The sequence below is a fragment of the Ammodytes marinus genome, assembly GCF_949987685.1.
Source record: "Ammodytes marinus genome assembly, chromosome: 12".
NCBI classification, from domain to species: Eukaryota; Metazoa; Chordata; class Actinopteri; order Uranoscopiformes; family Ammodytidae; genus Ammodytes; species Ammodytes marinus.
The window spans coordinates 1,503,711-1,519,333 of record NC_137216.1 but is presented as its reverse complement, the minus strand read 5'-3'; the positions used below and the strand labels follow the sequence as shown (position 1 = coordinate 1,519,333).

General features: G+C 40.1%; 1 protein-coding gene across 1 annotated transcript in view; it reads right to left on the bottom strand.

Annotated features, from left to right (window-relative positions):
* pde9aa (phosphodiesterase 9aa) overlaps positions 1–15,623 on the bottom strand; it is a gene marked incomplete at both ends in the record, with an annotated part of 161,290 nt that overhangs the window by 120,057 nt on the left and 25,610 nt on the right. Inside the window, 2 exon segments of the mRNA XM_080037923.1 lie at positions 13,958–14,028; positions 14,369–14,423. Coding sequence (XP_079894049.1) covers positions 13,958–14,028; positions 14,369–14,423 — 126 coding nt within the window.

Genomic DNA, 15,623 nt, shown 5'->3' with positions numbered 1-15,623 from the left:
GCTTATTTCGTTGTATCTGTGTTAACTATTGCTGGACCATCAGTTCATTCTTAACTAGTTGGTCTGATTAACCTCTGTTGTTGCCGCTGTGACATTTGCAATATATTTTCCCAACTCATAATAAAAGCCATATTTTAGTTTTAGTCTGTTGCTCTGGAGTGACACCATGCAATTTAAATTCTAAGGAGCTGACCATAAAATTGTCCTCTTTTACATTCTTCTGCCACTCCAAAAAAAGATTGGAAGCGCTCCATATTCTTCCGTTGTCTTAAAAACATCAACCCAGATGAGCTCAACAGACTAATCACCACCTCTCTTCATCCTACTTCCCCCTCACTCTGTACTGCTAACCTGGTGGATCACTACAGTGACTGTCTATCTAATACAGTCAATTATTTAGCTCCTCTGAAAACACATACAGTGTCATTTACTAGGTCTTCTTCACGGCACACCCCTAAACATCACCATATGAAAATGGAGGGTAGACGCCTGGAGAGACAAATGAAGAAAAACGGACTAACTATTCATCAGCAAATGTACATGCATCATCTGCTTTCATATAAAAATGCCTTGACTGCTGCTAAATCCCACTACTAATCTGACGTCATTAGCAATGGGGAAAATAACACTCTGCCTTTTCCTTCACTATCAAGTGGGTCTCCCTGACGAAAGAGTGCTTGAGTTGACAATAAACACCTTTACTTTTGACCACCTGACTCCTATTTTCCTTTTGATCTGGTATATGTTACTCCCCTTACCCCTAGACCACTTAGGGGACGTAACATAATTAGCTCTAAAGGCTAAAGGCCATGCGGTCTCCCTCATGTTGGGGGGTTGTGCTTAAGGGCCCCTTAAACCTCTGACTTTATAAACCAATTATGGGAATTAACCTCTGGGTTTAGGCTGTGCCTCGAATATTACTTGCCTGTTTATTACCTGCCTGGAACCTCTGATGAATACAAAATCTCCCCTTCAACAGTATAAAACCTCAGACCAGCACCCGAGTCGCTCTCTCCCTTTCAAGCAATATTCATTGCTGTAAAGAGATGCGCTTTTGAGCAGAAGGCCTCTTCCCTCCTTCAGAAGAACAAAGAGCCATGTTTTTTCTTAATTTTACTACCTGGCCGTGGTAGATTTTAAATGACTAACTATGTTACAAGTTTCAGAGAAACAAGGAAACAACAGGTACCCATTTAATTCTCTGAGACTGAATTAATCTTTAAGGAAAGGACCAGATGACCCTCTTCCCTCACACCTTTTCCTCCCAGTCGACAACCCTTTTCTTCTGATGATCCTTTCCCACGGCCCCGCAGAGGATTGCATACAGAAGCCATCTTTCTCGAGTGGACAAGCTCCAAAGACACGACCCCCCTCAAAGCATCTGAATCCCGATTGAGTTGCAGGAGCGACTCATCAAGTAAATATATCAGGGCAAATTTAGATACTTATTAAGTGATCACTAAATTCTGTTTTGCGTTGATATTGAATGCCGATTTGCTGTCCTTCCGCTAAAAACTGCGTAGGTTGTGTTTTTTATCACCTGCTTATGCTCGTGCTACAAAGTAAGGCATTCTCACAACAGACCACAGCTGGAGAAGTATTTTAAATCTTCCCACTAGTTTGGTGCCGTTCGAAGTGTCCCTCTAAGGAATCCTACATGTGACCTCATTCCCCTCTTCCTTCTCGCCCCACAAAGGGGGGAAGTCAGCCATTGCTCTATTTTTCTCTTTCTCTTACTCTCTCCCTGCGTTCCAATACCCGTTCAACATGCCCTCGTTCACTTTCCCTAGGCACTTGCCCTCGGGGGAATCCCCGCCGCCATCATGAGTGTTGTTCCAATTGTCTGGAAACTGAAGTGAACTTCGTGATATAGACCCTCGGAGGGCTGAGTGATCAAGTGAACATCCATGATCACTCCGAGGTGGATATCACCCACAGTGCATTGCAGTTCGTCTTCTTCTCCTTTTATTTTCCGGTAGACTGTATGCTTTTAGGGACATCGCGGCCACCCGCAGGACAAATATATATATATATAAATATATTCCAAAACGCCTCAATTAGGCTATCCTATTCCCATAGGAACAATCCAGTGAATGTATTGCAGTTTACACATTGCTGCTATAACACCGATGGCTGCCAATTAGAGGACTATTTAAAACAAATGTTTTTGGTTGAAACTAACATAAATAAGAAAATATGTCGGAGCAAACAATTTACATGTGTAAGTAACAATATCTTGATAATCTGAGTTACCGTGTCGAAATTCAATGTTTGTTATGCTATGGAAATGGCTTTCTGCAACATAGGCTACCTTAGCGGAATGTTATAATTCTGTATTATTTGCATTCAGAACTACCTATGTAACTGACGGTCCATTGCGACTACAAGGGCAAGTGGGTTCCATTTAAATCCCCCGCTCCTCCCCCGCCCAGTCTCCCTCCGCGCTCCAAGTTCCCTCCGTGCAACGTATGCTGTTACGTCATACCAAGGGCTGAGGGTAAATGAACGAGGGGAAGTGCAACTACTATTGGAATGCAGCTTCTGTTGCGTCACCCACGCATCGCTTAGATCCACCATCTTGGATCAAGGCCCTGATATGATGGGGAACACCTCTTCACCCATTCACACACGCACACTCACTCACTTATTCACTCACTCACGCACCCACTCCCTCACTTATTCACTCACTCACATTCACTAATTTATTCACACACGCTCCCTCATTCCCTCACCCATGCACAGACACAGACACCCTTGTATAATCTTCAACCATTAGTTGAACTACTCATCCTTTTATTATAGTTTGATGATGTTGTTATATGATCATCATTTGGTAGAACTTCCCTTTGCTTGATGTATTTTGATGGTGTTTACCTTACGTAGGTTCATTATTGTTGGAATAAACTTGCTTCATAGTGTAACAAGAAGTGTCCTGGTGATTTATTCGCGTGAATTTTCTGTTGTGAAGTCAACCTGTAACGAGTTAAGAACTCCCATTAACCTTCAATTTCTTGTGGTTATGTAATCAATATTATAAGCCTGATAGTAATTGAATCATTGTTAGACTTTATTAAGTGATACTTTGACTAGGTTGTTAATATTGATTTATCTAATTGTCAGTTAAGTTAATCAACATTAAAGAAAAAACATTGATAAGGCGAGACAAACTTTGCTGTTCTTTTTCCTTTTCTAAAAAGGTGGTGCCCCTAGGAACTTTAATAATTATTAAAGTATTATTCATTTCAGATAATTTCTGAAATTGATCTGAATGAGCTGTAACCACTACACAACAAACTACTTAAGCCTGTGAAAACCTCAAACCACCTCACCTCCACTGCTCAGTGTAATAGGGGCGGCAGTGGCGAAGTGGGTAGGGAGTTCGCCTCTGGTGTGCAGGGTCGGAGGTTCGATCCCCCGTCTCCCCGCCACATGTCGAGTATCCCTGGGCAAGACACTGAACCCCGAATTGCTCCCGATAGTTAGCTTAGATAGCTTAGCACCCTAGTGCTAAGCCTACCCTGCGTGGTAGCTGCTGCTATCGGTGTATGAATGTGTGTGTGACTGGGTGAATGTGTACAAAAACAATGTAAAGCGCTTTGAGTCTGTGATAAACGGAGATATAGCGCTATACAAGACCATTTAATACATTTCTGGACTTTTTGAGTACAAAAATTACCAACATTCATCATCAGTTGTATTTTCTATTTCTGCACAAAACCCTGGACCACCACACTGGACCCACCACTTTCCACCAACCTATAGACCATCCAGTCCCCAACAGTCGAAGACACCACTAAGCTCATCACTAAATCCAGGATCTCCTCTTATTCACTTGATCCCATCCCTACCACCCTGGTTAAAACCTGTCTGCCCTCAATTTGACCCATTATAACGCCGGTCATTAACTCCTCCCTATCTACTGCCACTGTCCCTACATCTTTCAAAACAGTTTCTGGGTTCCTTCCAATTCTCAAGGAATCCAGTTCAGATCCTAACGACCAAAATAACTAATAACTAACTAATCTCCAACCTCCCGTTCATCTCTAAACTCCTGGAATGGACTGTAGCTACTCAACTGCAAGCACACCTTCAAAACAATAACCTCTACAAACCATTTCTGTCTGGTTTTCGCAACAATCACAGCACTGAAGCAGCCTTGCTCAAAATCACTAACGATCTCCTACTTGCAGCTGATACCACCCCATCTCCAACACAATTCTTCTGGAACGTTTGGCTGCCTCAAGATAATTAACAACGCACTGCTCTGGTTCAGGTCATATCTACAAAACAGAAAACGGTACATTCAGGGATAAAATTTCCCTTCACACGCCAGTCACCCACGGTGTTCCACAGGGATCACTGCTTTTTATTGTTTACCTTCTAGGCAACATTCTCCATCATTTTGGGATCAATTTCCACTGTTACGCTGATGGTACACAACTCCACCTCTCTACAAAACCAAACTCCTCCATTCCCCCCTGCAATCTGCAATTGGATGTCAATCAATCTTCTTCAACTCAATGTAAATAAAAGCACTCATTGGTTCAAAGTCCACATTCTCCAAAACCCATCTACGGATATTGTCAAGTAAAGTTACTTTATTAGTACTACCCAGAGGTTGATTTTGTATGCAGTAAAGCTCACATACACACATATGGGAAAAGCACATATCACACATCATCCAACTTAAAACCAAACCAAAAATCAAACCAAAATCAAAACCAAAATTAAAAAGTTCTTACAGGTCCAGATCATGTTAAGATACAAAATACCAATAGTAAAAATTAAAATAATATAAAATAAAACCAAATAAATCAGTTAAAATTGTTTAGGTTGTTAAAACGTAATGGGGTAAAATATACAATGAAAATGAAATAAATACAGCATTGAGTAGATAAATAAAATCAGCAATAAATAATCACCAGGTGCAAAATATAGCTATGACTTATTCCTGTGTGATGGCTGCAGGGATAAAACTGTTTTTGTGTCTTTTTGTTTTACACATAGGGACTGTTAACCTGTGCCCAGAGGGGAGAAGCTGAAACTAAGTGTGCAATGGATGAGAACTGTCATTTAGAATTTAACCGGTCATGCTCTGTAGCTGTTTTTTGGTTTAGTGAGCTTTTGTTTTTCATAGAGTCTCCCAAACCAGGCTGCTACTGCAAATAATAAAACTGATTCAATAAAAGCATGATAAAACATGGTCATGATGGATTTCTCAATGTGAAAGCGACTCAATTTCCCCAAACAGAAGAGGCTCTGACGCCCTTTTTTCCACACCGCTTCACAGTTTTTTCAAACGTGTTTGAATCTATCATTATTCCAAGGTATTTATAAGATTGCACACATTGAACAGTTTGACCTTTGATTGATGTGATTTTTTGTAAAGGGGAGAACGGGGGAATGTGAGACATAAGGTAATGTGAGACACCCCCTGTATAGGTAATGGAACACATTTTTGATCATGTGAGAATTCTGTTTTCAAGCCCCTCTAATTTCCCCTTGGCCATGAAGGAGAGGACCTCATAGTGATGTTGAAAGCATGTTTTTTTTTCCACAAAAATATTATTTTTGCATGTCATAGTACTTTTTTTTTGCTGTCAACTTAATCAACTTTTGTGCCAAAGCAAATTGATTCAGGTAGAAAAACTCCTATCATATATGTTGATGAACTACCAACATATACAGTCCCCTACAAAAGTATTGGAACGGTGAGGCCAATTCCTTTATTTTTGCTGTAGACTGGAAACATTTGGGTTTGACACCAAAATATGAATATTTATTTATTTATTTATTTATTATTCTTTCGGAAAATTCCACACAATACACAATTTTCTCTTTCATATCTTCATACATCTTACTTTGTGTTGTCCGAAGGGTGACGGAAGAAGCCAAAGGCTTATCAGGTCCCGCCCCCAATATGAGACAATAGATCAACATTTCAGCTTTCAATTCCAGGTATTTAATATGGATCTGATTCACAACTGAGAAGATAGCTTTTTTTTGTAAAGGAACACCACATTTTTAGGTGAGCAAAAGTATTGGAACAGATAGACCTAAAATCTATTTAAATTAATAAGACTTAATATTTTGCCACAAATCCTTCGCGTGCAATAACTGCATCAAGCCTGTGACCCATTGACATCGCAAAACTTTTGCATTCTTCTTTTCTGATGCTTTTCCAGGCTTTCACCGCAGCCTCATTCAGTTGCTGCTTGTTTTGGGGGGTTACACCCTTCGGTCTCCTCTTTAGCAGGTAACATGCATGCTCTAAAGCGTTTAAGTCTGGAGATTGACTTGGCCAGTCTAAAACCTTCCATTTCTTGCCCCTGATGAACTTTGTTGTTTTTGCCGTTTTTTTGGATCATTATCTTGCTGCATGATGGAGCATCTTCTAATCAGTTTGGTTGCATCTTTCTTTAAATTGGCAGACCGAATGTTTCTGTAGTCTTCTAAGTTTATTTTGCTGCTGCCATCATGTGTTACTGTGTTGTTGGCAAGATTAACCTTTGCCAAAGTGATGGAAAGGCTAAAGTTTGGAGAAAGAAAGGATCTACTCATGATCCCAAACATACAAACTCCTCTGTGAAACACGGTGGAGGCAATGTCATGGCTTGGGCTTACATGGCTTCTTCTGGGACGGGATCATTATTCTTCATTGATGATGTAACACATGATGGTAACAGCAAAATGAACTCAGAAGTTTACAGAAACATGTTGTCTGCCAATTTAAAGAAAGATGCAACCAAACTGATTGGAAGATCCTTCATGATGCAGCAAGATAATGTCCCAAAACACACTGCACAACGACAAAGGAGTTAATCCGGGGCAAGAAATGGAAGGTTTTAGACTGGCCAGGTCAATCTCCAGTCATAGATCCTATAGAGCAGGTATTTTACCTGCTAAAGAGGTGTAACCCCCCCCCCCCCCAAAAAAAAACAAACAACAACTGAAAGAGGCTGCAGGGAAAGCCTGGAAAAGCATCACAAAAGGAGAATGCAAAAGTTTTGTGATGTCAATGAGTCACAGGCTTGATGCAGTTATTGCAGAGAAGAATTTGCAACAAAATAGTAAGTTTTATTCACTTTAATTTATTTTATGTCGATCTGTTCCAATACTTTTGCTCACCTAAAAATGTGGTGTTCCTTTACAAATAATGCTATATTATGTGTTGTGTATCAGATCCAGATGTAAATAGCTGGAAATGAAAGCTGAAATGTTGATCTCTTGTCTCATATTCATCTTTTGGTGTCAATCCCAAATGTTTTCAGTGTACAGCAAAAATAAATGAATTGGCCTCACCTTTCCACTACTTTTGTAGGGGACTGTAAAACCATGTGATGATGCTAGCTGAAGATTAGCCTGTATTGCTAATAGGCCTTTCACACCAAAATGAACCAAGAGTCAGTTCCAGGCTGGTGTTGGGGTCAGTTCAAAACTGGTTACAGCCTTATCCCAGTTATGAACCGGTTGGTTTCACATCGACCGGAGACAGCCATGGAGCCGGCAAGAGAGCAACGTCATGACGTCACTGTAAACGTGTGTGTACGTCACCCGACGCCGCTGCTCTTGTGGCTAACGCTAAAGCTACCGCTAGCATTAAGCACAACAACAGCGGCGAATACGTCTTATTTTTACACGTGTTGGCTCTCACTTTGCTTTCTTAAGCAAACAGGACCCATACAGCGTATTCTCGCCGGTCAATTTGATCGCTACGTTCGGTAATTATGTTATGTTTACGTCTCGTAGTAGCGGTGTTTTTAAATATGGCGGGCATGAGGTTTGAGTTGCTCTGGTTGGTCAGGATAATCCCTCCCCCAGCCGCTGGCGCAAGCAGTTCTTATCAAGCCCAGCTCAATCCTGGGGTATGAGTTCCCCCGGTTTTTACGGCCCGGAGCAGTTTCTCTGGCGGTGTGAAACCAAAACACTGGCTCTAACTCCGAACAAGCCCAGAACTAGCGCCGATTTTGCGGCAGTGTGAAAGGCCTATAAGAGAAGTAGTTTTTTCTGAAATTCTGGCGTTGGGGTAAAGTGAGACAAATTTGTATAGTATCTGTATTGGGAAAAAAAGCTCTTAATTGACCAAACCCCATGATTATGTTACTAGTCTGACATTAGTTCTGGAATATGTGGGTTTCAAGCTAAGGGTTCTTACTGTTACAACATGTGTTGTTATGGTAGTTTCAGAGTGGAAAAAGTAAGTGGATCAGTTTACCCCCTTGATTTCTCTGGTCTGTCTCAGTTTACCCCTAAACTGGGGTAAAGTGAGACACAAGACAACTTTTCTTAAAACAATCACATTTTCTGCCACTCTTTTTGTCCTGTTTGTTAAAAAGTTAAGAATCCAGCCTACCAGGTTATTGCTCAGGTCAAACTGTTCTAGCAGCTGTGTGGTTAAAATATGAGGTTTGATTGTGATAAAAGTCTGGCATGGGAACCACTGTTATCCAGATGCTTAAAAAGTAAATTAGGTAAAGTGACTAAAGCATCTTCCAGCCCCCTACGGGCTCTTTAAGCAGACTGCAGAGGGTCCAGTTTAAGGCCAGGACCAAACCGACTGCTGACTATCCGTACGCTCTGCGCTTGCGCGGGACGTAATGTCTCCATAACAGCAGTCGGCGCTAATCTGTATTGTGGCCCGAAAAAATACGGAAGCCGGAAATGATGGGACGGCTCTCTAGACCATAAACATAGATAGAAATACGTATTTATATTTATGGACCATAAAGAGCACCATTTTTAGCAGAGAGTGTCGAGCATGGTGTCGAGCAGTCAACAAGGGTTGATGCATGTGAGTACTCGCTGAACGAAACAAACAAACACATTAAAACAATGGCTAACTGTTGTTAGCTGTTTGTGCTACCCGCCTCACTTCCGGGCTTCACTGATTCGCTAGCCCTCCACAAATCAAATTGTTCCAACTGAAAGACTGCCCGGCGCCGATTGAACATGCCCGACGACATCTACGACGACCGATTTCACGGCACACACCAAACAGATTTGTGTCCCCGCCCCCTCCCGACTCTACGACGGCGATTATCGGGCCGGTGTGTCCTGGCCTTTACACTCAGTATTTTCGAATGCTTTCATTACAATTGATGTTAGTGCCACTGGTCTAAAATCATTAAGGGTTTTGGGGGTGTTGGATTTGGTAACAGGGACAACCACTGCATCCTTCCAGACTTCAGGTACTTCTTGTGCCTCTAAAGATTTGTTAAAAATGTAATGGAAAGTAGTACTTAATTGCTTTGCACAGGTTTTGAGTGTGTGCCCACACAATATGTTGTCTGGACCATGGCTCTTGTTCACTCTTATGGAGAGGAAGGCTTTGTGCACTTATTTTTGTTTTATGTTGAAGTGTTAAACATCTATGAGCTCGTTGCTCAAATTGTTGGTTTCATTGCTAAAATCAAAGGTATCAAAACGATTGTAAAATTGGTTAAGAGCACTAGCCAGCTCGGTCTCCGAGCTGAATCTATCCAGGGTGACTGCACTGCTGATCTTTAGATTCAGTAGGACTGCTATTGTTTTCATACTGCTCAATGCTGATCCAAGATTGTTTCTGCCATCTTGGCGGATATAGTGAACGCACTTTACCCATACCCATCTCCTCCTAAGTCAAAAGTCTTGGCATCATCCTGGACAGTACACTTACCTTTGGCCCCAAATTCAGCAACATCACACACACTGCATACTACCAACTCCGCAACATCTCCAGACTCCGTCCCTCCCTCTTACAACACAATACACAAGTACTTTTACACGCCTGGGTCACATCCCGCATCGACTACTGCAACACACTCCTCAATGGTACACAAATAAACTTATCCATCGCCTCAAATCCATTCAGAATGCTGCAACCAGGATCATCATCCACATCAGATCGAGGGACCACATCGCCCCCATCAGGCAACCACAAATAAAATGTATTATTATTATTATTATTATTATTATTATTATTATTATTATTATTATTATTATTATTATTATTATTATTATTATTATTAGCATTAGTGTAAAAGGGACTGATATGAACAAAATTCTTTCACAGGCTCTTCTTCAACTTTACACTTAAATGGTAGCTTTTTCATTTGGGTATCTTCCAACTACCTTTTTCATGCTTAGCTACTATATAAGATACAACACTGGAAATAAACCTACATACGATAACAAGTAATAGGATTCCTACTTAAAGCCTCATTTTACATATTCCTGCAACCAACATCAACCCAGTAGCTCAACTGGTAGAGTACCATTAAAGGTGGAGTCAGCCTGGACAACGCTAGTTGTCAAATCACAGTTATTAAATCCTCATGATCCGCTACCTGTTAGCACTGTACTGTGCCAGTAAATCTGATGTTAATTCACAGTCTAGGCTCTGTAAACTGGTAAGTAAACAAGGGGATGTAAACAACGTTTACAGAGCCTAGGCTGTGTATCAACACCGGAGTTTGTTTCAGTGCACACATTGGGCCTCATTTATCAAACTTGCGTTGAAACTGGTGCAGATCCTTTGTGCAGAAATCTCCCTACGCCAGGTTTCATGTGGGATTCATCAAACGGTCGTATCTCACCAATCTCAGCGTACACCAGAGATCAGCGTTAAATGTGGAGTTTAGAGGCTTCGCCCATAGGTTTTACGACAATGAGATGCCTTTTACAAGTGTCTTATTTATTTTTTAAAGAAATACACATCTGCAGAGATTTAAATGTTTAGAATGTATTGGCCCTTTCAGACAGCAGTAAAACGGGGTTCTAAAAACAAAAAATATCACATTTTGCGTTTTACTTTATGACAGTTGCGCTTGGCACATCATCTGCAGCAACCGGCCTGTATTCAGCTCCACAGGGCCAGACAATCACCAGCTGTGAGAGCGCCCACCGTCCAACCTGGATCCTTACTGCAGAGGTGCCGGCCCGAAAAAACAAGGCGAAATGTATCGGTCAATGGTGGAAATAAATCGCTCCATTGAGCAATCAATGACACATTAAAAGAGCAACTAAATCTCCAAAGTGCGTCAAATAAATACAATTTTAAGAAGAATGTGCAGTGTTTTTTCCTCATAAAGAGCAGCCTTCCACCTGCATACATATTTAATACTTTACATTTTAGAAGCGATTAATGAATACAGCCCCGTGCTGCAGAGTCCCCCAAGCTGCCCACTGTATAGCGGATCATGAGTAGATATTCACAGATTTTTACATAAACTTATTTAGAAAACAAGCAATCTCGAAAATCGCTGACTCCCACTTTAAGGCCAAGTCCTTGTTGCAGGGGCGGTGGTTCGATTCCTTTGCTGCATGTCTTCTCCTGTCTTCCAAGCTATCTGTTCCTACTAAAGTACGTATAAAATGTGCAGACATGTAACAATTACACAATTCTGAGACTCTGGCTGCTGATTTCTGACTGATTTATGTTCATTAAAATCACTGACTCGATAAAAACTCACATATTCCTGACCTTTATCTTTAATTCTAGCCTTACTCACAGAATTTAATGATTGCAGAAGGATCATGATTAAATGTTCCTGTGGGTAATTACTGTAGCAGCTAGCCTGTCCAGAACACCGAGACCTATATAATAATAAAAAAACAAGATGGCAGGACAGTGCAGTGAGTCTGCTATCATTATAAATTTATTGATCGTATTTTATAGCTTATTGTTATCTTGTGAGAAGTTACACATCATTACTGAGTGCCAGATGCCATAGATAAGCAGGTAAAAACTATGTCAACTGCAGCAGCATAGTGACTGGGTTAGTGCCTAAGAAGAACAAACTTCCTCCTTGCAATTGATAAAATGGCAAAATCCTGCAAACTGATAATGGTCAACTGAGGAGGAAATGGCATATGTGCATGACCCAAGATGACAATACATTCCTTTCTGCTTTAAAACTCTTTAAGTGTGGTCAATGTTCAGCAGATTCTTACAACAGCACAAGGTCAACAGGCTCTGGAGGTGGTTTAGCAGACCACATAACCTGTGTGGCTTGAATGTACCTAATCACATTCTCATAAACTGTGGAGGAACACAGGTTGAGACACCATGCACTGAATGCATGCATGTATCTCTATGCTAATGTAAAGCAATCAGTCAAAGCACACCTGCATTGAGCAGGTAAGACTAGAAGGTGGGATCCTGAGATTCCTACACCATGTTCACTTAGAACACTATTGGCCAGATCCGCACTCATCTGACCTGTTTAGCACCATGTCAAGAAAATAATTTGCAATAATGATATGCCAGTGCTAACACTCCCTATAAGTTTGGCAACTGAGCGCAATTTGCCCTCCTTTTGCGTTTAAGTGAGTTAGCGCAGTCTTTCTCAAAATGTCTTAATGCTAAGAAGCTCAGCTAATGTTAAGGCCATGTAATGTTTATCCACCATCCTCTGATGCCCACACACCTTATTGTTTAAAGTTAGGAGGACTATTTATATTTGTCCATTTTATGAAGATTTGTGATAATTAATTTTTTCAAGTTACATTCATTACATTTTGTTTCCTCCATGGCATCTCATATGTGTTTGTGTATTTGTCATCATCTTCATTTGTCTGTCTCTTAGTTGTCACCTAGGTTTTCTGTCTGTTTTCATTTTAATCAAGGACTAGATGTTCATGGAAAACATTCACAGCATTATGAGGTCACTGTAAAAAATAAAAAATGTAATTGTGTCTTCATCTAAGCCATTATGGTCAATGGATAATAGAGCATCTTTAAACATCATTCTCAAAAATTGAGCAATCAATCTTTATGAAATTATCATATCATATCTATGATATCTATACAAAGTACCCAAATGATCTTCAAGTCTTCTACTATTCAATTAATTTTTGACAGTAGTAACTGACAGTTTAAAATTCTGCATTTTCCTGAAAAGTTTTCTGTTTGACATTCAATGCAGTTAGAACCGTCTAGTTCAGGGGTGTCAAACTCATTTTGGTTCGAGGGCCACATACAGCCTCTCTGATCTCAAGTGGGCCGGACCAGTAAAATAATGGCAAAATAACGTACATATGTCAAATCCAAATCTTTAGCTTTGTTTTTCAGTTATATACTTTATCACTCAGCCTACATATGTAACCTACATTATCACGGATCACAAGGGATCTCTGTAGCCCCCAGGAAATGTCTTAGTAAAGGTTGCTGCCGGCCATGGGAATAGCAAAAATTTTGGGGGTATTTTGCTCAAAGATGCCAATACGCACTAATGAAATAAACAACTGTTTATTTGAATACACAAATACAACAGGCACTGACCTTACAGTTGTCCAATTTTGTTTACTATATGTACAGGGACACATTTTGTGCAAACATGCAGACAGTACAAAATACAATTAAATAAAAGTGCAACTTCTACTGTTTTGATTTATTTTTAAATACAGAGGTTATTTGTTGTTTTGGAATACGTTTTTCCCAATTTAATTTAATTTTAATTTAACTTACTTTTTTTTTCAAATGCTCAGAAATGTGTGCTCTACAAGTCGCGGGCCGGATGTTTGACACCACTGCCTTAGACACTTGACACAATCAATCATCAATATTAGCATGCTATTTGGCCACATATATTGGCCTATTTACAGCCCTCAGAAAACTAGAGGCAAGTTCATCAATTCATGGCTTAAAATCATATAGTATAATAAAATCCTGAGCTGTAGAACTTTCAGGAGACATTCCTAGCTGTAAGCCACGTAAGTTTCCTAACAGTTGGGAGCGTATGCGACGTGCGGATATGGCACAGGCTCCATGAAGAATAATAAAATTTTTTTTTTTTTTTTTCAGAATTGATTCAAATCGGCCGAATTGATTCGCGGGCCAGATCAAAACGTGTCGCGGGCCAGATTGAGTTTGACATGTGGTCTAGTTCATTGATAACCAAATACTTCTGTAGATAAACTGTAATCATTTTCACTGTTATTGTTGTATAAATATAACACAACATAGGGACACACTCACGCTCTACTCTCTTCTCCAACATGGCAAGACAGTTGGTAACTTCTGTCTTCAGCTCGTTAATCTTGAATGCCCTGTGGGCATGTGGGAGAGACAAGAAGAAACATTATTTTTCTATCAGCAAATAATTAAAAAGCAACTGTAACTATTAACTAACTGGGGGGAAAAGGCATGTTTCAGATCTACTCTTTACCTCAAACTAAATAAAAAAAACTGTATAGCTGCAATTACTGACAAACAATTTAATTGAAACAATGAAATTTAAAAGAGAGAAATAGAAGCACAGTAAATAATTATTCAAAACTGAGAAAATGTGAACATGTAATATATCAACAATAGTAGCTATAGTATGACAAGTATACAGGCTTATGTTAAGGTCTTGCACCGTGTGAACGTATTCAGACAGCTGCTTACCTTGAAAACTGCTCTGCTACTTGCGTCAGTACATTCTGAAAGAGTTCCTCTTTATCTTAAGAGAGCAAGCATGGATATGTGTTACATGTACACCCACACCCCCACCCACACACACACACACACAGACACACACACACAGAGACACACACAACACACAGAGTATTTTGCAGGTAGACATCTTGAATCCACTACGACAGAATATTTAATCATAAATACAACCGAAACTGGATGTAATGTGCATAAACAGTCCAGATAAACACACACATTCCCATACTCACTTTCTCTTTCACACCAAGACATTAATAGGAAGAGGTTTTGTAAGCCATTCAGAGTGCGTCATGTGGAAAAGGCATCAAAGTGAGAAGAGAAAAGAGAAATAAAATGTGCCTCCTTCCCTGTGGTCTCACCATCAGACACTAACAAGAGCTCCTAAAGTGAACAGGAACCGGCTGAAAGCTTGATGTGCTAACAAGCCACTTCTGATTCCTCTTCCCACACACTGAGTCACAACAAAGCTCTGCCATTGGCTACAGGTTCCACTGTTGTGGGCAAAGTCCAATGTTACAGGCCAATAAACAAAACAAAAAAAGGGATATATTGTTGGTCACTAGTAGTTTGTAAATTGCGTCACTCACATTCCATCTTTCATGTGGTGGTCACAGGTCAGTGCAGACCAAAAACAGTGCTGTTAAAAAATTACTTTCTATGATTAATTAAGCTGGTTATGCTGAATTGAATGGATAGATAGATACTTTATTTATCCCGAGGGAAATTCAGGTATCCAGTAGCATAAAAACAAGACATACATTAAACATACATTAGGCTAAAATTAAGATATCTAAATTAAAATATAAAAACTAACAGTACGTACAATAAACTTTAACCTAAATTAAGATATAAAATAAAATTAACAGTAGCTACAATAAACTTTAACCTAAATTAAAATATAAGATAAAATGAACAGTAGCTACAGTAACGGTGCAGACAGTAAACAGTGCAAATGAAAGTAAATCAGTGCAGATGTAAAGTAAGGTAAGAACAGTGCAAATGTGTGTGCAAAATACAGATATAAATAAAGTGTCCATTGTCTATTGTCGTTGTCGTTGTCCTCCCTGCCTTTGCTGGGAACTGTTGTACAGTCTGATGGCCAGGGGGACGAAAGAGTTTTTGAGTCTGTTTGTGGAGCTTGACTGGGACAGCATTCGGCCACTGAACACACTCCTCTGCCTGGTGAAGGTGTCGTGCAGAGGGTGGT